The sequence below is a fragment of the Taudactylus pleione genome, unplaced genomic scaffold (assembly GCF_031769625.1).
Source record: "Taudactylus pleione unplaced genomic scaffold, aTauple2 ptg000845l, whole genome shotgun sequence".
NCBI classification, from domain to species: Eukaryota; Metazoa; Chordata; class Amphibia; order Anura; family Myobatrachidae; genus Taudactylus; species Taudactylus pleione.
The window spans coordinates 2,687,545-2,710,590 of record NW_028285247.1 but is presented as its reverse complement, the minus strand read 5'-3'; the positions used below and the strand labels follow the sequence as shown (position 1 = coordinate 2,710,590).

Here is a 23,046-nt window from a genome sequence, read left to right as displayed (position 1 = left end):
GGAGTATGATAGGGGAGGGAGTATGATAGGACAGGGAGTATGATAGGGGAGGGAGTATGACAGGGAGTATGATGGGGAAGGGAGTATGACAGGGAGTATGATAGGGAAGGGAGTATGATAGGGGAGGGAGTATGACAGGGAGTATGATAGGAGAGGGAGTATGATAGGGAGTATGATAGGGGAGGAAGCATGACAGGGAGTATGATAGGGAAGGGAGTATGATAGGGAGTATGATAGGGGAGGGAGTATGACAGGGAGTATGATAGGGGAGGAAGCATGACAGGGAGTATGATAGGAGAGGGAGTATGACAGGGGAGGGAGTATGAGAGGGGAGGGAGTATGACAGGCAGTATGATAGGGAAGGGAGTATGATAGGGGAGGGAGTATGATAGGGGAGGGAGTATGACAGGGAGTATGATAGGAGAGGGAGTATGACAGGGAGTATGATAGGGGAGGGAGTATGACAGGGAGTATGATAGGACAGGGAGTAAGACAAGGAGTATGATAGGAGAGGGAGTATGATAGGGAGTATGATAGGACAGGGAGTATGATAGGGGAGGGAGTATGACAGGGAGTATGATAGGAGAGGGAGTATGACAGGGAGTATGATAGGAGAGGGAGTATGACAGGGAGTATGATAGGAGAGGGAGTATGATAGGGGAGGAAGCATGACAGGGAGTATGATAGGAGAGGGAGTATGATAGGGACTATGATAGGGGAGGGAGTATTACAGGGAGTATGATAGGAGAGGGAGTATGAAAGGCAGTATGATATGGGAGGGAGTATGATAGGAGAGGGAGTATGAGAGGGAGTATGAGAGGGGAGGGAGTATGATAGGGGAGGGAGTATGACAGGGAGTATGATAGGGGAGGAAGCATGACGGAGTATGATGGAGAGGGAGTATGACAGGCAGTATGACAAGGCAGGGAGTATGATAGGGAGTATGACAGGGGAGGGAGTATGACAGGGAGTATGATAGGAGAAGGAGCATGACAGGCAGTATGATAGGGAAGGGAGTATGATAGGAGAGGGAGTATGACAGGCAGTATGATAGGGAAGGGAGTATGATAGGGAGTATGATAGGAGAGGGAGTATGACAGGCAGTATGATAGGGAAGGGAGTATGATAGGGAGTATGATAGGGGAGGGAGTATGACAGGCAGTATGATAGGGAAGGGAGTATGATAGGGGAGGGAGTATGATAGGGGAGGAAGCATGACAGGGAGTATGATAGGAGAGGGAGTATGACGGAGTATGATAGGGGAGGGAGTATGACAGGGAGTATGATAGGACAGGGAGTATGACAAGGAGTATGATAGGGAGTATGATAGGAGAGGGAGTATGATAGGGAGTATGGCCCTCATTCAGAGCCGTACGCTCTGAGCAGAGCGCACGCTCTGAATGAGGGCCGGGCTCCATTTTCATGGAGCATCCTCCTGGACGCTCGTATAGCTGTGGGTCACCACCCACAGGCTATACGAGCGTGCATTGTCATGGTCGCGACCATCGAATTTGCGAGCCGGAGCCTGCGGTTGAGGTTTTCAACCGCAAGCTCCGGAGTGATTTTGGCTCTATCAGAGCCAAAATCACTCCCACTGACATCACTAGTGATGTCATTGTGCCGGCTTCTGACGGGAGGCGTTCCCGTGGGAACGCCCCCGTCAGGGAGGCACGCCCCCGGCACGCCCACCAAAGGGGGCGTACTGTCAATCAACATTGACAGCACGCCCCCTTTGATCGGACACAACGAGCGAAGGACTTTCCTTCGCTCGTCGCGTCTGGCGCATGCGCACGACAGAGCTCCCTCCATCGTGCGCATGCTCAGTCCATAACATCGACCCACTTGCGAGCGGACAGCCGCTCGCAAGTGGGTCTGAATCAGGCCCTATGATAGGACAGGGAGTTTGATAGGGGAGGGAGTATGACAGGGAGTATGATAGGAGAGGGAGTATGATAGGGACTATGATAGGGGAGGGAGTATTACAGGGAGTATGATAGGAGAGGGAGTATGATAGGAGAGGGAGTATGATAGGGAGGGAGTATGATAGGAGAGGGAGTATGACCGGGAGTATGATAGGGGAGGGAGTATTACAGGGAGTATGATCGGAGAGGGAGTATGACAGGCAGTATGATATGGGAGGGAGTATGATAGGGAGTATGATAGGAGAGGGAGTATGATAGGGGAGGGAGTATGATAGGGGAGGGAGTTTGACAGGGAGTATGATAGGGGAGGAAGCATGACGGAGTATGATAGGAGAGGGAGTATGACAGGCAGTATGACAAGGCAGGGAGTATGATAGGGAGTATGATAGAGGAGGGAGTATTACAGGGAGTATGATAGGAGAGGGAGTATGACAGGCAGTATGATATGGGAGGGAGTATGATAGGAGAGGGAGTATGATAGGGGACGGAGTATGATAGGGGAGGGAGTATGACAGGGAGTATGATAGGGGAGGAAGCATGACGGAGTATGATAGGGGAGGGAGTATGACAGGCAGTATGACAAGGCAGGGAGTATGATAGGGAGTATGATAGGGGAGGGAGTATGACAGGGAGTATGATAGGAGAGGGAGCATGACAGGCAGTATGATAGGGAAGGGAGTATGATTGGGGAGGGAGTATGACAGGGAGTATGATAGGGGAGGGTGTATGATAGGAGAGGGAGCATGACAGGCAGTATGATAGGGAAGGGAGTATGACAGGGAGTATGATAGGGAAGGGAGTATGATAGGGAGTATGATAGGGGAGGGAGTATGACAGGCAGTATGATATGGAAGGGAGTATGATAGGGAGTATGATAGGGGAGGGAGTATGACGGAGTATGATAGGAGAGGGAGTATGACAGGAAGTATGATAGGGAAGGGAGTATGATAGGGAGTATGAGAGGGAGTATGATAGGGGAGGGAGTATGATAGGGACTATGATAGGGGAGGTAGTATGACAGGGAGTATGATAGGAGAGGGAGTATGACGGGCAGTATGATAGGGAAGGGAGTATGATAGGGAGTATGATAGGGGAGGGAGCATGACAGGGAGTATGATAGGGGAAGGAGCATGACAGGGAGTATGATAGGGAAGGGAGTATGATAAGGGAAGGAGCATGACAGGGAGTATGATAGGAGAGGGTGTATGATGTTGGAGGGAGTATGATGGGGGAGGGAGTATGATATGGGAGGGGGTATGATGGGGGAGGGAGTATGATATGGGAGGGAGTATGATAGGGGATGGAATATGACAGGGAGTATGATAGGGGAGGGAGCATGACAGGGAGTATGTTAGGGGATGGAGCATGACCGGGAGTATGATAGGGAAAGGAGCATGACAGGGAGTATGATAGGGGAGGGAGCATGACAGGCAGTATGAAAGGAGAAGGAGTATGACAGGGAGTATGATAGGGGGAGGTGCATGACAGGGAGTATGATAGGGGAGGGAGCATGACAGGGAGTATGATAGGGGAAGGAGGATGACAGGGAGTATGATAGGGGAGGGAGCATGACAGGCAGTTTGATAGGGAAGGGAGTATGATAGGGGAGGGAGTATGATAGGACAGGGAGTATGACGGGGAGTATGACAGGGAGTGTGATAGGAGAGGGAACATGACAGGGAGTATGATAGGGGAAGGAGTATGACAGGCAGTATGATAGGGAAGGGAGCATGATAGGGAGTATTATAGGGAGTATGATAGGATAGGGAGTATGACAGACAGTATGATGGGGAAGGGAGTATGACAGGGAGTATGATAGGGAAGGGAGTATGATAGGGGAGGGAGTATGATAGGAGAGGGAGTATGATATGGGAGGAAGCATGACAGGGAGTATGATAGGGAAGGGAGTATGATAGGGAGTATGATAGGGGAGGGAGTATGACAGGGAGTATGATAGGGGAGGAAGCATGACAGGCAGTATGATAGGGAAGGGAGTATGATAGGGGAGGGAGTATGACAGGGGAGGGAGTATGACAAGCAGTATGATAGGGAAGGGAGCATGATAGGGAGTATGATAGGGGAGGGAGTATGATAGGGGAGGAAGCATGACAGGGAGTATGGTAGGAGAGGGAGTATGACAGGCAGTATGATAGGGGAGGGAGCATGACAGGACAGGGAGTATGACGGGGAGTATGATAGGAGAGGGAGTATGGCAGGGAGTATGATAGGGGAGGGAACATGATAGGGTGTATGATAGGGGAGGGAGCATGACAGGGACTATGATAGGGGAGGGAGCATGACAGGGAGTATGATAGGGGAAGGAGCATGACAGGGAGTATGATAGGGGAAGGAGCATGACAGGGAGTATGATAGGGGAGGGAGCATAACAGGGAGTATGATGGGGAGGGAGCATGACAGGAAGTATGATAGGAGAGGGAGCATGACAGGGAGTATGATAGGAGAGGGAACATGACAGGGAGTATGATAGGGGAGGGAGCATGACAGGGAGTATGATAGGGGAGGGAGCATGACAGGGAGTATGATAGGGGAAGGAGCATGACAGGGAGTATGACGGGAGGGAACATGACAGGGAGTATGATAGGGGAGGGAGCATGACAGGGAGTATGATAGGGGAGGGAGTATGATAGGGAGTATGATAGGGGAGGGAGTATGACAGGGAGTATGATAGGAGAGGGAACATGACAGGGAGGAAGCATGACAGGGAGTATGATAGGGGATGGAACATGACAGGGAGTATGATAGGGGATGGAATATGACAGGGAGTATGATAGGGGAGGGAGCATGACAGGGAGTATGTTAGGGGATGGAGCCTGACAGGGAGTATGATAGGGAAAGGAGCATGACAGGGAGTATGATAGGGGAGGGAGCATGACAGGCAGTATGAAAGGAGAGGGAGTAAGACAGGGAGTATGATAGGGGAAGGAGCATGACAGGGAGTATGATAGGGGAGGGAGCATGACAGGGAGAATGATAGGGGAAGGAGCATGACAGGGAGTATGATAGGGGAGGGAGCATGACAGGCAGTTTGATAGGGAAGGGAGTATGATAGGGGAGGGAGTATGATAGGACAGGGAGTATGACGGGGAGTATGACAGGGAGTGTGATAGGAGAGGGAACATGACAGGGAGTATGATAGGGGAAGGAGCATGACAGGGAGTATGATAGGGGAAGGAGCATGACAGGGAGTATGATAGGGAGTATAATAGGGGAGGGAGCATGACAGGGAGTATGATAGGGGAGGAGCATGACAGGGAGTATGATAGGGGATGAAGCATGACAGGGAGTATGATAGGGGAAGGAGCATGACAGGGAGTATGATAGGGAGTATAATAGGGGAGGGAGCATGACAGGGAGTATGATAGGTAAAGGAGCATAACAGGGAGTATGATAGGGAAGGGAGTATGATATTGAGTATGATAGGAGAGGGTGTATGATGTTGGAGGGAGTATGATGGGGGAGGGAGTATGATATGGGAGGGAGTATGATGGGGGAGGGAGTATGATATGGTAGGGAGTATGATAGGGGATGGAGTATGACAGGGAGTATGATAGGGGAGGGAGCATGACAGGGAGTATGATAGGGGATGGAGCATGACAGCGAGTATGATAGGTAAAGGAGCATGACAGGGAGTATGATAGGGGAGGGAGTATGATAGGGAGTATGACAGGGAGTATGATAGGGAGGGAGCATTACAGGGAGTATGATAGGAGAGGGTGTATGATGGAGGAGGGAGTATGATATGGGAGGGAGTATGACAGGGAGTATGATAAGGGGGGAGCATGACAGGCAGTGTTATAGGGAAGGAAGTATGATAGGGGAGGGAGTTTGACAGGGGAGGGAGTATGACAGGTGGTATGATAGGGGAGGGAGCATGACAGGCAGAATGATAGGGAAGGGAGTATGATAGGGGAGGGAGCATGACAGGGAGTATGATAGGGGATGGAGCATGACAGGGAGTATGATAGGGGAGGGAGCATGACAGGGAGTATGATAGGGGAGGGAGCATGACGGAGTATGATAGGAGAGGGAGCATGATAGGGAGTATGATAGGAGAGAGTGTATGATGGGGGAGGGAGTATGATGTGGGAGGGAGTATGATATGGAAGGGAGTATGATAGGGGATGGAGTATGACAGGGAGTATGATAGGGGAGGGAGCATGACAGGGAGTATGATAGGAGAGGGAGTATGACAGGGAGTATGATAGGGGAAGGAGCATGACAGGGAGTATGATAGGGGAGGGAGTATGACAGGGGAGGGAGCATGACAGGGAGTATGATGGGGAGGGAGCATGACTGGAAGTATGATAGGAGAGGGAGCATGACAGGGAGTATGATAGGAGAGGGTGTATGATAGGAGAGGGTATATGATAGGGGAGGGAGTATGATAAGGGAGGGAGCATGACAGGCAGTATGATAGGAGAGGGAGTATGACAGGGAGTATAATAGGGGAAGGAGCATGACAGGGAGTATGATAGGGAAGGGAGTATGATAGGGGAGGGAGCATGACAGGGAGTATGATAGGAGAGGGTGTATGATGTTGGAGGGAGTATGATGGGGGAGGAAGTATGATAGGGGAGGGAGTATGATATGGGACGGAGCATGACAGGGAGTATGATAGGACAGGGAGTATGACATGGAGTATGATAGGGGAAGGAGCATGACAGGGAGTATGATAGGGAAGGGAGTATGATAGGGGAGGGTGCATGACAGGGAGTATGATAGGAGAGGGTGTATGATAGGAGAGGGTGTATAATGTGGGAGGGTGTATGATGGGGAGGGAGTATGATATGTGTGGGAGTATGATAGGGGATGGAGTATGACAGGCAGTATGATAAGGGAGGGAGTATGACAGGGAGTATGATAGGGGAGGGAGCATGACAGGGAGTATGATAGGGAAGGGAGTATGATAGGGGAGGGAGTATGACAGGGAGTATGATAGGGGAGGGAGTATGACAGGGAGTATGATAGGGGAGGGAGCATGACAGGGAGTATGATAGGAGAGGGAGTATGACAGGGAGTATGATAGGGAAGGGAGTATGATAGGAGAGGGAGTATGATGGGGGAGGGAGTATGATATGGGAGGGAGTATGATAATGGATGGAGTATGATCAGGAGTATGATAGGGGAGGGAGCATGACAGGGAGTATGATAGGGGAAGGAGCATGATGGGAGTATGATAGGGAATGGAGTATGATAGGGGAGGGAGCATGACAGGGAGTATGATAGGAGAGGTTGTATGATGGGGGAGGGAGTATGATGGGGGAGGGAGTATGATGGGGGAGGGAGTATGATGAGGGAGGGAGTATGATGAGGGAGGGAGTATGATGGGGGAGGGAGTATGATGGGGGAGGGAGTATGATGGGGGAGGGAGTATGATGGGGGAGGGAGTATGATATGGGAGGGAGTATGATAGGGGATGGAGTATGACAGGGAGTATGATAGGGGAGGGAGCATGACAGGGAGTATGATAGGGGATGGAGCATGACAGGGAGTATGATAGGGAAAGGAGCATGACAGGGAGTATGATAGGGGAGGGAGCATGACAGGCAGTATGATAGGAGAGGGAGTATGACAGGGAGTATGATAGGGGAAGGAGCATGGTAGGGAGTATGATAGGGGAGGGAGCATGACAGGGAGTATGATAGGGGAAGGAGCATGACAGGGAGTATGATAGGGGAGGGAGCATGACAGGGAGTATGATATGGGAAGGAGCATGACAGGGAGTATGATAGGGGAGGGAGCATGACAGGCAGTATGATAGGGAAGGGAGTTTGATAGGGGAGGGAGTATGATAGGACAGGGAGTATGACGGGGAGTATGATCGGAGAGGGAGTATGATAGGAGAGGGAACATGACAGGGAGTATGATAGGGGAAGGAGCATGACAGGGAGTATGATGGGGAGAATGATAGGGGAGGGAGCATGACAGGGAGTATGATAGGTGAAGGAGCATGACCGGGAGTATGATAGGGAAGGGAGTATGATAGGGAGTATGTTAGGAGAGGGAGTATGATAGGAGAGGGAGTATGATAGGAGAGGGAGTATGATAGGAGAGGGTGTATGATGTTGGAGGGAGTATGATGGGGGAGGGAGTATGATGGGGGAGGGAGTATGATGGGGGAGGGAGTATGATGGGGGAGGGAGTATGATGGGGGAGGGAGTATGATATGGGAGGGAGTATGATGGGGGAGGGAGTATGATAGGAGAGGGAGTATGATAGGAGAGGGTGTATGATGTTGGAGGGAGTATGATGGGGGAGGGAGTATGATGGGGGAGGGAGTATGATGGGGGAGGGAGTATGATATGGGAGGGAGTATGATGGGGGAGGGAGTATGATAGGGGATGGAGTATGACAGGGCGTATGATAGGGGATGGAGTATGATAGGGGAGGGAGCATGACAGGGAGTATGATAGGGACTATGATAGGGGAGGGAGTATTACAGGGAGTATGATAGGAGAGGGAGTATGACAGGCAGTATGATATGGGAGGGAGTATGATAGGAGAGGGAGTATGATAGGGGAGGGAGTATGACAGGGAGTATGATAGGGGAGGGAGCATGACGGAGTATGATAGCAGAGGGAGTATGACAGGCAGTATGACAAGGCAGGGAGTATGATAGGGAGTATGATTGGGAGTATGATAGGGGAGGGAGTATGACAGGGAGTATGATAAGGGGGGGAGCATGACAGGCAGTGTGATAGGGAAGGGAGTATGATAGGGGAGGGAGTTTGACAGGGAGTATGATAGGGGAGGAAGCATGACAGGGGGTATGATAGGGGAGGGAGCATGACAGGCAGTGTGATAGGGAAGGGAGTATGATAGGGGAGGGAGCATGACAGGGAGTATGATAGGGGATGGAGTATGACAGGGAGTATGATAGGGGAGGGAGCATGACAGGGAGTATGATTGGGGAGGGAGTATGATAGGGAGTATGATAGGGGAGGGAGCATGACAGTGAGTATGATAGGAGAGGGTGTATGATGTGGGAGGGAGTATGATATGGGAGGGAGTATGATAGGGGATGGAGTATGACAGGGAGTATGATAGGGGAGGGAGCATGACGGTGTATGATAGGAGAGGGAGCATGACAGGGAGTATGATAGGGGAAGGAGCATGACAGGGAGTATGATAGGGAGTATGATAGGGGAGGGAGCACGACAGGGAGTATGATGGGGAGGGAGCATGACAGGGAGTATGATAGGAGAGAGAGCATGACAGGGAGTATGATAGGAGAGGGTGTATGATGGGGGAAGGAGTATGACAGGGAGTATGATAAGGGAGGGAGTATGACAGGGGGTATGATAGGGGTGGGAGTATGACAGGGAGTATGATAGGAGAGGGTGTATGATAGGAGAGGGTGTATGATGGGGGAGGGAGTATGATATGGGAGGGAGTATGACAGGGAGTATGATAGGGGAGGGAGTATGACAGGGAGTATGATAGGGGAGGGAGCATGACAGGCAGTATGATAGGGAAGGGAGTATGATAGGGGAGGGATTATGATAGGACAGGGAGTATGACGGGGAGTATGATAGGAGAGGAAACATGACAGGGAGTATGATAGGGGAAGGAGCATGACAGGGAAGGGAGTATGATAGGGGAGGGAGCATGACAGGGAGTATGATAGGAGAGGGTGTATGATGGGGAGGGAGTATGATGGGGAGGGAGTATGATGGGAGAGGGAGTATGATATGGGAGGGAGTATGATATGGGAGGGAGTATGATATGGGAGGGAGTATGATAGGGGATGTAGTATGACAGGGAGTATGATAGGGGAGGGAGCATGACAGGGAGTATGATAGGGGATGGAACATGACAGGGAGTATGATAGTGGAGGGAGCATGACAGGGAGTATGATTGGGGAGAGAGCATGACAGGGGATGGAGCATGACAGGGAGCATGATTGGGGAGAGAGCATGACGGAATATGATAGGGGATGGAGCATGACAGAGAGCATGATTGGGGAGAGAGCATCACAGGGAGTATTATAGGGGAGGGAACATCACAGGGAGTATGATAGGAGAGGGAGCATGACGGTGTATGATAGGAGAGGGTGTATGATAGGAGAGGGTGTATGATGGGGGAGGGAGTATGATAGGGGATGGAGTATGACAGGGAAAGCTCTGCCCAATGTGACTGCACGTTCCTGCTACACATTTTATTTCAACCAGACTGTTCCCAGTGTTGCTGCTGTAACTTTCTGTCAGCTGCAAATGGTGGGAATACATGGCCTGATTCAGCATGGATCGCTATTCTGCTTGTATACATGAACCGCAGTTGCTAATATCAGCAGTGCTTTTTAAATGTTTGCATTCACATCCTGATATAAGGACGCCCAGTTCCTCTTACGCAAATCCGTATACTAGGGGAAGATAGCGAAACCATCGGTAACATCGAACCCATATGCATACTTGCACAAGCCCTGACCTTACTCAGAAATTGCTAACATCCATGCATGCTGTCAGTGCTATGTCTGCTTATAGCTACGCAGTGGCTAATTTATGCACGCCCCTGCAACGGCATTGAAACGCACTAGCAAGCCTGTGTTCGCCCGACCACCCCCTGACACCACCCACAAATGGCACTTCCTGTCAGTCACTCAGCTCTGGGACTGTGTAGCCTCTGCAAACGTAGTTCCCATCACAATTGCTAGTTTGCGCTCTGCAATGCATGCGCAGTGCGATTTAATTGGCCGATTGCGTGAGTTTTAGTAACTGCATTCCTTGCTGAATCAGGCCCACAGTCTGCAGCACATACTGTTGTAATTGCACCATGCAGTCATTGGGCCTGATTTAGAGCTGTATGCCAATGCTGCCGTACTTGCAGTTTTCACAGCTGTGGATGTGCGAGATATGGTAATGCAGTAGCTGCAGTAACTTGTATTAAGTCTCCCATTGGAGCCTTTGTAGCTGACCGCTGTACACATATGCAGCATTGGACGCAGATCAGGCAAACATAGACTCCTTGAGTGAGTCTGTGGTTGTGCAGCATTGCCGCTGTACCTAAGATGCGGAAGTCATGTTATCTGCGTACTGGATTGCAGACGCAACTGGAAACATGCCCCAATAACCGCTAGAACACTCCTCCATTTTAGCTGTCACTCTCTGCTACCTCTCACAAAACGTTTGCTTTCTGCCAATCACTTGCGTTTGAATCCTCACTGCAACCGTAATCACAGTTCAATCGTTGCACGTGTTCATTGCGACTGTGACGCTTGTGCAGGCCACCGATAATGGCTAAACTGCATGAACATCTGAATAGTGTACAATTCTGATTCAATCCCTTTTGTCAGATGTTTTTGCATTGTGTTCTGGTGCGTTGCCCTTGTTTCAAAAATGGAAATAGATGTGGTGGATCATCTGTGTAGACTAGTAAATCTCTGCAAACTGATATAGGTCTATACAATACTGCCTGTCATACCGCTCCATAGTTAGTTGGAAGCCCCCCTTTGTTCTGAAAGAGAGTCTACTGTGCTCATGCACAAATAATTACTTTTTTTTTTTTTTTTACCCATAATCGCACCCTGTCATTATGCAGGTATGAATCAAAGATCGATCTGGACCCTTTGATCGTGCATCCCTGCCTCCGTTATCCTTCTTTATCCGATTTCTCCTCCTCTTCCCTGTTTCATTCTTCTCTGTCCTAGTTCTTTGTGCTGTTTGATCCTTCTCTATTTTGATCCTCTCCTGCTTTTCTCCTCCGTCTCTTTTATGTCACCTCACAGCATTGGAGCATTATGTGCTGAGCCCCGATTCGAAGAGCTTGGCACAGTCAGTAATACCCCTTTCACATCGCAATGCCGGGTCACACCTGGGATTTTGTACACTAGTCTTTCCCGGATCCGACCAGGCTGAGACCCCTTTCAGACTGGTGGCCTGACATGGCTTATTGCTGGGTTGATGACATCACCGCCATCTTGTGCTGAGCCGGCGCTTGGAAATTAGATTATTTCAAAGCGTCGGCTCTTCCTTTGCTGTGAACTGAACCTGGGTCGTATCGATCCTGTTACATGTTCACACTGTACCGTGAGCGGGTTTGTGTTCAACGCTCCTTGTTACCCAGGTTGAAATACCAGATCGCTCGACCCGGGTTAGATCAACTGGGCCCTTTTACACTCTACAGTAACCCGGTTTGCTGTCTCGTTCATGTGTGAAAGGGGTATTAGTGAGTGTTGGGGCAATGCTCCAGCTACATTATGGAGTCTCAATTTGGCAGGATATCACCATGGCAAAGTGCAGAGCAGGGGTTAGAAGGCTCAGCCTCAGCTGATCCCTTGCACATATAATAAGTTAAATAGTCCCTATGGAGGGGACAGCCACTAGGTATCATAAACATCATGGCACACTAAAGAGTATAATGAGCCACATGTTTGAAACATTGAAAGGACTGTTTTAGACAGGACTGTTCAGTTGGCACACCAAGCCTTCACCTCAGACTCCTCGTTTTTACTAGTGTCCGACTACTACATGAATGGCAAATGTATACTGTATTATAGTAGGGATGTGCAGGCTCGGATAGGTTCGAATTGTAAGTAACAAATTTACTTTAGCAGACTGCATTGGAGCTGATTTAGAGTTGAGGCAAATTGGGTGCAATTTACACCTGGAAAAACAATTTTGTGTTACAGGGGAACCATATACAGGAAAAGAAAATGCAGATGAACTATGCGATCATTACTGTTCAAATTTAAATGTATATTGTATATCGTATCAGAGGTAGTTAGCATATCGTTGGCCAATGATACGGGCCTGCCCACCAATGTCCAGGTCAACTCATCGAGCAGGTAACTAACACTCTGGGGTTCACGTCTGGGGCGCAGGGCGCCCCAAAAACAGCCTAGCTAAAGACCTCTCAATGGCATCACACGAAAGAAAAGTGACAGTGAAATGTTATAAAGTATCAGGTGTGTGAAGGTAGCTAATAAGTGTTAAAATAGTTACAAAGGTAAAGAATGTGTGAAAAAATACATGAAAAATAAGCAAACATAAAACAAAACAAAATATAATTACAATATACATTTAAATTTGAGCAGTAATGATCGCATAGTGCATCTGCTTTCTCTTCCTGTATATAGTACTTCAAAATCTCAGCATGATGGCAGCTTTTATTACTATAAAGCAGAGCTGTCTTAACAGCAGTGTGGGCCCTGGACAAAGCAATGCACTGGAGCCCCTACCCACCCATTCTCGGGGAAAAAAATGTCCCTGAGCCGGGTACCCACACCTCAAACCACATTACATGCACATTAGTTATGTCAGGTCAGGGCACCCTCCCCATTAACACAATAATCCCCTTCATAAATGTCAGTTATTTGTTGCCTACTTATATTGAAGGCAGCTTTTGTAAATGAATATGCTGGGAATGCAACCTACCAGTTTACTATGAACCTGTCATGACTAGGACATTTTATCATAGGATAGGACCACTTACATTATCAAAAATGTCCTAGTCATGATTCACTCAGAGGAGTCCACTCCCTGCCCCCTTGTCTTTCCAGCCTCCCTGCCCCGTCTTTCATGCCACCTGCCCCCTAGTCTTTCCAGCCTCCTGCCCCCTTGTTTTTACAACTTCCTGTCCCCGTCTTTCAAGCCACCTGCACCATTTCCACCCCCGTTTCTTTCCAGCCTTTGTCCCCCTCTTACTGTTTGCTGGCCCAGGACTCCCGCGCAGCCGGCAGCTCTTCTCTTCGGCAGGGAGCACGACTGACGTCACAAGGTCAGCATCACGCTCCCACAGTCCTACAGGTAGGAGGAACTGTGCCATACCGCCGAGCTCAGCGGCACAGCGGCAGTTCCTGCTTAATGGCGAGACGGTGATGGATGTGTGGTGCGGGCGGCAGTGCTAGGAGCAGGCAGGGCCTCCCGAGTGTCCGGCTGCTTCTCTGTATGGGGTTGGAGCAGAAGGGCATCCCTGGGCTTGTGTGTCGGCAGCGTCAGGGGTTAGGAACAGGCAGCCCCCGGAGTGTCCGGCCATGGCTGTTAAGAGGCGTAGCGGAAGGGCTCACCTGGGCCTGTAGGAGCGGAGGGGCGGGCCCCCCCGTCATGGAGGGTGGGGATTGGGGGGGGCGCTTGCGGATCGGACACAGGCCCTGATTCAGAGCCGGACGCTCTGACAGAGCGCTCGCTCTGAATCAGGGCCGTCTCTCTGAATTTTAGAGCGGCCTCTGGCCGCTCGCATAGCTGTGGGTGACCACCCACAGCTATAGTGAGCGGCCAAAAAGATGGTTGCGATGGTCAAGACCATCGCGACCATCGGGCTTGCGACGAGACCCTTGTGGTAGGGTCTCATCTGCCGCAAGCCCTGGAGTGCTTTCGGCTCTATCAGAGCCGAGAGCACTCCCACTGACATCACTATTGATGTCAGTGGGACCGGCCCCAGACGGTAGGCGTTCCCATGGGAACGCCTCTGTCTGGGCAGCCACGCCCTCGGCACGCCCACAAAAGGGGGCACGCTGTCACTCACCATCGACAGCACGCCCCCTTTGTAGCGAGACCCATAGCAACTGCTTGGCCGTCGCTATACGGGTCTCGCGCATGCGCATGACGGAGCCGGCTCCCTCGTGCGCATGCGCACTTGGCTAACTCGACCCGCTTGCGAGCGGGCCTGAATTAGGCTCACAGTGCCTTAAAAAAAATACATTTACTAACTGGCCGCAGCTGCAGGGGGGCTGGAGGGCCCCTTGAAGCTTCGGACCCTTGAGCGACTGCCCTAAAAGCCCAATCAAAGAGACGGCCCTGCTCTCAGGGTGTGCAGTCTAAAGCCACTCCCCATACTCTGTGTTATAGGGGGAAGGAATGAAAAATGCATAATCTAAAGTAAAGTAGTTGTGGAGGGACATACTCTAAAAATAGAGCTGCCTGATATGTGCATGCAGCATGTAACATCACACAGTGTTTTCCCTGCAAGCATTTGCACACATTTCTTGCAGTGCTACATGGTTTGTTCAAAAAGTGCAATTTGCACCAACTCTAAATTGGGGCCATCATTAGTACTCAGCCTATCCCCTGTCCCACTAGCAACACGTCTGTACATGTGTTAATGTGATCGCTGATATTTATATAATACGTTTTTATTTTGCAGCTGGAGTTTGTTGATTTATACTAACTCCGACTCCACAGGCCTAGTTGTGGATAGGGGACATTTTCTGTAAAGTGGTTGCACAAGAAGCAGATGGTGTCACCCATAGCGTCTTACCCGATGTTATCATTTTCATACTGCTGTATAGAAAATTAAAGCAAGCATATGATTGGCTGCTGTATTCTTCCCTGTAAAGCCCGTATGTGGTGCATAATTCACAAATGAACTGCTCCTCATTAACAGGGCTATTACAGTTTTTATAGCTATTTCAGTTTCCTTTGCTGATTAATGTTCCAGGAAATATATGCTGTCAACTATGGTACATTTCCTGATCTTTTCAATGTGCATTGTAGATGGGGGTATGCTACTGCAGGATGTAAGTTACGGAGACTGTTAGAAATCACTGTGGAATACTGGAGCTATATAAAGGGTTAGGTATGGGTTGTCGGCAGTCGGGATCCCGGTGTTCAGGATCCCGATCCCAGGATCACGACAGGGTCAACCAACCGACACTTGTTGGTTGGTATGCTAACCCTCCCCCTCTCCCTACCCTAACCCTCCCTTTTTGGTACCTAACCCTAACCTCCCCCTCCCCGTACCCTAAACTTAACCCCCCCCTCAGTGCCTAATCCTCACGCTAGTGCCTAACCCCGAACCTAACCCCCGATACTTTGGGATGCTGGCGGTTGGGATTCTGGAGCCGGTATATCGACCATCGGGATGCAGACTACATCCCATATTATACAGGCCATAGATTTCAGGGGTGTCCTTGACTAGCACCCACCACAGTAGCTGGTCTGCCCCTGACATCTAAGTTCTTTGTTTGTATTTTCTTCTCTTGCAAGCCAAAATCTGGAGCCCCTCTGTGACAAAAAGGGGGCAATTAAATTCTATGCACTGGCCGTGGTATGTAAATCTGTGATGTTGGGCTACTCTCGTATATAGTAAAGTGCCCTTCTGCCCAAAGTCTGATTAGTTCATACACACTACCAAATACAGTAATGAAGTAAAACAAATGCAAGTTATCATTGCAACCAAAGTGTCTCAAGGCATTGTGTTATTGGAAAATTAGCATTTTAACTTAACTCTTTCCAGTGGCCAAAACCAGATTTTTCTTGGATAAGTGGGATGTGGTAACCCTGAATACAGGCTAACAGTCCGAGGAGCTCGTGTTTACACGTTCCATGGATTGTTCATCTCAAAAAGGTTTTTCAAATAAATGCAGTGAAGCCAGTTGTATAATGTTATGTCTGCATACAATTTTCCATTCTGAAAAGCATTTTCCTTTGATTTGTGTGAGTAAGCTTCAGATTTTCTAACTTGAACTTTATGGTGCTATTGACATTGTGCTACACACGGGTACATTTCACAACTTGCCTCATCTGGAAAGTTGCACTGATGTCGGCTAAGTTTCATATGTCATTTATTCCTTTTCATGAAATGTGTTGTGCATATGGGTGTGTGATCTCATTCTTGTTTGTTTCCTCTGTACAGATTATTTAGTCTATAAACTGGAGGCTCAGGAGGCATTGAACAAAGAGAAGGTAAGCGGTTCATCATCAGATGTGGGCAGCTGGAGACACTGCTGGTATGTGGCTGGGGGTGGCAGATAATATATATATATATATATATATATATATGTGTATGTACATGAAAGTATGCAGTCTGATGCGTCACTAATAAAGGTGCAGGACTTGGCATTGCTCCTAGCTTGGGTACAATGGTGACTTTAAATTCACGAGGACACCTGGTTAATAGTTACCCAAGCTCATTCAAAGCCAGGTTTTATATGTCATTTTGTATGAACTTACCCACTATTTTTTTAATGTTAGAACATTCATGATTGTGTAATGGTTAGCATTACTGCCTCACAGCACTGAAGTCGCAGGTTCGATTCCCACCACGGCTCTAACTATGTGGCGTTAGTATATTCTCCCTGTGCTTGCGTGGGTTTCCACCGGGTGCTCCGGTTTCCTCCCACATTCCAAAAATATACTGGTATGTTAATTGGCTCCTTACAAGATTAACCCTAGTGCGTATGTGTGTGTGCATGTGATAGGGAATATAGGCCCTGATTCAGACCCACTCGCAAGTGGGCATACGCACGTTCGCCGTACGTAAAAAAATATTTAAATTCAAGCACTCGCTCGTTTTTTCCTACGCAGCTAAAAATCCGCCCCAAACTCAGGCGACCCCTCCTCTGACTAACGAGCGTGCCAAATAGCGAGCGTACATCCCCGAAATGGCTTGAAGGGAACGCACGCACAAGTACAAACCGGAAGTGGGACTGTCAGATTCCGATTACCTGCTCGTTTTTTCTGCCTACCTCCCTCAATCGTATCATGCCAATCAATGTATCAATTAGCTTAATTGTTTTTTTTTTTCAACACAATGCAATAAACTTTAATCTTGTCCGTGTTTGTATTTGCTCGCAGAATACGTACGGCTGAAACCTTCGCTTTTATTGTTCCAAAGACATGTTAGCCCCAATTAAACAATTGTTCTATTTGTTTGTCTCCCCACAATTTTTCTGTGGTTCATTTCTTTATTTAAATTTGCTTACGCATGTCACTGCATCAAGCCAATCATAACTCTCCAGAGATTTGTGGCCCTGTCGAACACATGACTCATACACTAACCAATAGAATTTGTTCTGTTAATTTCCCAAATACATTAGCCAATCAAATTTTTTTGTGGTGCTTTATTAAAAATATTTTGTCAAAAAAACACCATTGCCATCATGAGATCCGCCGCATTCACCAGGCGCGAACTGCTGGTGCTGACGGAGGTGATGGACAGGAGGATCACCAGTCAGCCTCCACCCATCTCCAACAGGTGCAAGCGTTCCGCATATGCGGAGGTACGTCGACGCCTGCGCTCCTTCGGCTTACGACGACATATTGGCCAGCTGGAGCGCAGGTGGTCGGACCTGCACCGGCGGACGCCCCGCTTGCTGGCATGCTTTCGCATGCAGATTGCGGAAAGTAAGTGTTCTGGACTGTGGTTTTCAAGTTTATCTTGTGGGCCCTAACTGCGTGTGCATGTTTTCATGTCTGTCCTATTGAGTCATTGTAGTCATATCTGCATGTGCATGTTTTCATGTCTGTCCTATTGAGTCATTGTAGTCATATCTGCATGTGCATGTTTTCATGTCTGTCCTATTGAGTCATTGTAGTCATATCTGCATGTGCATGTTTTCATGTCTGTCCTATTGAGTCATTGTAGTCATATCTGCATGTGCATGTTTTCATGTCTGTCCTATTGAGTCATTGTAGTCATATCTGCATGTGCATGTTTTCATGTCTGTCCTATTGTGTTTTTTTTTTTTATTTTGTTTCCTGTTGAAACTAACAACAATTTTTTGGTCATTTTTTAGGGGCACAGCAAACACTACGGCGGCAACGCCACACAAGACGCCGGTCCCGGCCCCTCTCTCCAACCCCCAATTCTTCTATTCCCCCCTCCTCCCCAGACCCTGTGGCCGAAATTTCTGGCCTACTTCCCCTCCAGCCCAATTCCCCCTCTCCTCCATCCGTCCCTCCTCCAAATACCCCCTCCCAGGATGGCGAAAACACCTTGCCCCTCGGGTTGAGGAATGTAGCCACCTCCGAGGTGGTCCAGGGAGTGGCTTCTGGCTCTCTCGTTTTGGAGAACGGTATGTTTTTAAAGTTTATTTTGGACACCACAAACTGTTTGTATGTAATCATGTGTCGTCCCCCTTTTTTTTTTTCGCCTTAGGGTATTTTTGGGGGTTGTCTTTACCTGTTCCTGCTGATGTCACCATACACACATCCCACCTGTGTGCCTTTTTTTAGGGCCCTTGTATTTTTGGCATACGACATTTTGGGCTTCTGGGTTTTATCCGTGTAATGTATTTTTGGCCCACAAGCTTGTAAGTTTGTGTTTGCTTGTTTTTTTTTTTTTGACAATGTTGCTTCATTATCGATTTATTAATCCCCAAACTTTTGTCACCCACAGAGGAACAGAGGCGTCGGGAAGAGATTGAGAATTGTGTGGGCCGTATGCGGGAGCAGGTCACCGGGCTAATGCAGGCCCTTGACCATCTGTTGGTCCTCCTTCGGAATTAATTTTTTGTTTTAATTTTTTTTTAAATTGTTTCTTAATAAATATGTTTAAAATCAAGCTCTGTCTCATGCGTTTGGAGTAAATCCAAGATTCTTTACACTGACATAAGTAGACTCTTCAAGCAAGGTTTGCCCCAGAAACTCACTACAGATTGTGTGTTGTATTTTGAATGCAAACAGGCACAAGAAACACCTCCCAGTACCAATGTCATTTTCCTTTTTTGTGGTGGTCAACATGATAGTTTACACCATTTTTCAGGTTCCTATTTGGTGGCCAAACTGCTTAGGACAATCTTACGAAGGCAACTGATTGTACAGGATTCCTTGTTGTGTTGGTTAGTACCCCGAAAACATATTACATTTTAGCTCCACTTGCTTCATTACTGGGTTACCCCTTAGGTAAAATTAACGTTTGGGATTTTGTTTACACTTGCTTCTAACGTGCCCAAAAAGGAAACAAATTACACTCTCCAAATATTTATTCACAACAGAAATCAAAATACAAAGTGGTCACTCACAAACAAAACACACAGTGATAATCATAAAAACTCCACATACCAAAAACACTAAACAAACACACAACAAATCAAGAACTGGTTGACGAAGGTCCATGCCCACATGATTTCACAAATATGGCGTGGCAATATTGGTGTCAGAATATATTCCCGAAGTTTCCACAGAAAGGTTTTTGAAGGGTAGCAGGAAGTAGTCATCGTGGGAGTGCCAAAGATTATGCAAACAAACAGAAGATGGTGCAAGAATTAATATAAAAAAAGATGAACGTTAAAAAACCGTAACACATTGGGTATACACACTGTTGTTTGATCAATAATTACCTAAAATATCGGGCCACCACATCATCGCGTATGGCCCCCCCACATACTGACCTCCGACCAACCTCGGGGGGGCCATCCTCAGGTAAGGCATCCTCTGGCTGCATTGGAACACCACTCCTTATGGCGATGTTGTGAAAGATCCCACACAGGACCACAATTTTCGAAACCATATCCGGCAAATACATGAGCTCGCCACCAGAGCGGTGGAGGCATCTGAATCGGCCTTTTAAGAGGCCGATACAGCGCTCCACCACTTGCCTGGTGGCTGTAAGTGCGGTATTAAACTCACTTTGTGGACCTGGTGTGGGAGCCAAGTAAGGAGTGAGCAGCCAGGGCATGCAAGGGTATCCACTGTCTCCTGTGAAAAAGAATAGACAACATCAGGATCACTGTGTATCAAGCTTAACATTGTTATGTACTAAAGGTCTACACTTACCCAGAAGCCACGCATCACCAGCTTGTAGGTTGTTTAATTTGTGCCATATCCCTGATTGCCGGATGACGAAGGAGTCATGTGCAATTCCTGGTAATTTTGCATTCAGGGACAGGATCTGGAGGGAGGCATCACATACCACCATTACATTCAGGGAGTGATAGTGTTTCCTGTTTCGAAATATGGCCTCCAGCCGTGCTGGAGGCTGAAGTGGTATGTGAGTACCATCCACAACCCCTATGATGTGTGGGAAGCCAGCTATTTGGTAAAAATTGGCCTTGGCCACACTAAGGGCACCCATATCCAAAGGCATTTGAATAAAATGATGGAGGTGCTTGAAAAGTGCCTCCATCACTGCCCTCAGGATCCGGGAAAAGGAGGATTGTGAGATGCCTGCCACTATTCCCACCGTTGTTTCAAACGATCCTGAGGCACAGAAATGTAACACCGCCATAAATTGCGTAAGTGGTGGTATTGCTGTAGGACTGTCAATTTGCCGCTCCAGATCACTCTCTATTAATGAGAGAGTGTCTATGATGATTTTGGGAGGAAGACGGTAGCGTCTTAAAACCTCATCATCGGGCATTCCAAAAAGGGTGACACGTGTTCGAAATATCTGGGGCCTTGCACGCCTACGATGCCTACGCCTGGGACGAGATTGAGGTTGGTCGGCTTCCGGGAGCATGGCCAGAACAATCCGCCCTAGATCAACCTGAAATGGCAAGATTGTAATGTAAGGCTTTGGACCCACCCCAAAAGAAAATTCAAAACAACTTAGCTTGATGATACCATCCATTGCTGCTTACATGCCGGGGTATTGTCATGATACGTCCAAACTGAAATTAATCACAAAAATTTTTTGAAAAAATTCACTCTGTGCATTTTTGGTTCTAAATTTTGTGATAGACCAAACTTAAAATATGCGAAACACACATTTGGCAAAAGAGCAAAACGACATTGCACACAGTACATCAAAATGGGTTGAAATGTTTGCCCAAAAAGCGAAAGGACAACCTCAAAAAAAAAAAATTAGTAATAAGCATTTAAAAATGCACTAATTAGTTCGCAAATACAAGTCACAATAGTAAGTAGTAAAAATGCGCTAATTAGTTCGCAAATACAAGTCACAATAGTAAGTAGTAAAAATGCGCTAATTAGTTTGCAAATACAAGTCACAATAGTAAGTAGTAAAAATGCGCTAATTAGTTCGCAAATACAAGTCACAATAGTAAGTAGTAAAAATGCGCTAATTGGTTTGCAAATACAAGTCACAATAGTAAGTAGTAAAAATGCGCTAATTAGTTCGCAAATACAAGTCACAATAGTAAGTAGTAAAAATGCGCTAATTAGTTCGCAAATACAAGTCCCAATAGTAAGTAGTAAAAATGCGCTAATTAGTTCGCAAATACAAGTCACTATACAAACTGTGAAAAATGCGCTAATTAGTTCGCAAATACAAGTCCCAATAGTAAGTAGTAAAAATGCGCTAATTAGTTCGCAAATACAAGTCACTATACAAACTGTGAAAAATGCGCTAATTAGTTCACAAATACAAGATAAAAAATGGACTTACCAAGAGCAAATATATAAGAGTCCAAATCAAAAGGTCTTTGGGTCCGAAATTAATCAAAAGCTAAAATATATGAAATTATTGATCCAAAATTTACAAAAATGAAGAAACACAATGAAACAACAATTGATCAAAAGTTAGACTTCACAAAACTTACCAAATCAAGAAACGAGGTAAAAAAAATAAAAAACAAAAAAGAGAACGGAAAATAAAAACGTAAATCTACCAAACAAAATAATCTCCAACCGCCAACTCCTTTATACGCAAACAATAAACTCCAGACAAGGTATCCTCCAACAATCCAAAAACGCCACCTCGACTCGAGACACACCAAGCCATAAATAGTGTTTCGTTTCCCGCACAAATTAAGGAGGGATAATAGGAACGCACAATCAATGATGCGGCCGCAAAATAAGGACGCATGTATAAATACGTCACGAAAACACATTAAAATTCTGGGGTATTTCTGGATTGGACCTCAGACATGGCGACAGACCAGGGAAACAATGCCCAAGAGTCAGGCGGTAAGTCTTTCATGCATTTTGTATCAATGATTTATTTGAAACATAAGATTGGGCAAGTTGTGATTTTGAGAAATATGAATATTTACACAAATAGGTGAGGAGGATGACATGGAAGAGGCTGCCGGGCCCAGTATTCCTGCCAAAGCTGCCAAAAAAAAAAGGCAGCCACATTTCACAAGAAAGGAGATGGAGGTTTTGATACAGAAGTGTGTGGACATCCTGCCACAGGCAGACAGGAATATGAGTCTAAGCCAGAAGGGGAGAATGTGGGAAGAGGTAGCCGTTGCTGTCAATAGGGTGGGTGATTATGTCCGTCTAGCCCGGGATGTCAAACGGCGGTAAGTAAACACTTGCCCCCCCTAAAAACAAACACCATTTTAAACAAAAGGATAATGGCTTGCATTTTTTCCCACAGATGGGGCGACTTCAAATATCGCCTAACGCAAAAACTCGCGGACAGGGCTAGGCATGCAAGGGGGACAGGTGGGGGTCCCACCCCTGTGTCATTGGAGTTGACCGATTTAGAAGAGCTGGCACAGGGGTGTGTGCAGCCTGTGGAGGTGTTTGGCGTGTCCAAC

At 47.6% G+C, this 23,046-nt stretch overlaps 1 protein-coding gene across 1 annotated transcript in view; it reads left to right on the top strand.

The window, feature by feature from the left end:
• Positions 1-23,046, top strand: part of LOC148474401 (uncharacterized) — a 237,928-nt gene that overhangs the window by 89,216 nt on the left and 125,666 nt on the right. Inside the window, exon 3 of the mRNA XM_088458633.1 lies at positions 16,515-16,564. Coding sequence (XP_088314759.1) covers positions 16,515-16,564 — 50 coding nt within the window. The remainder of the gene's footprint in view (positions 1-16,514; positions 16,565-23,046) is intronic.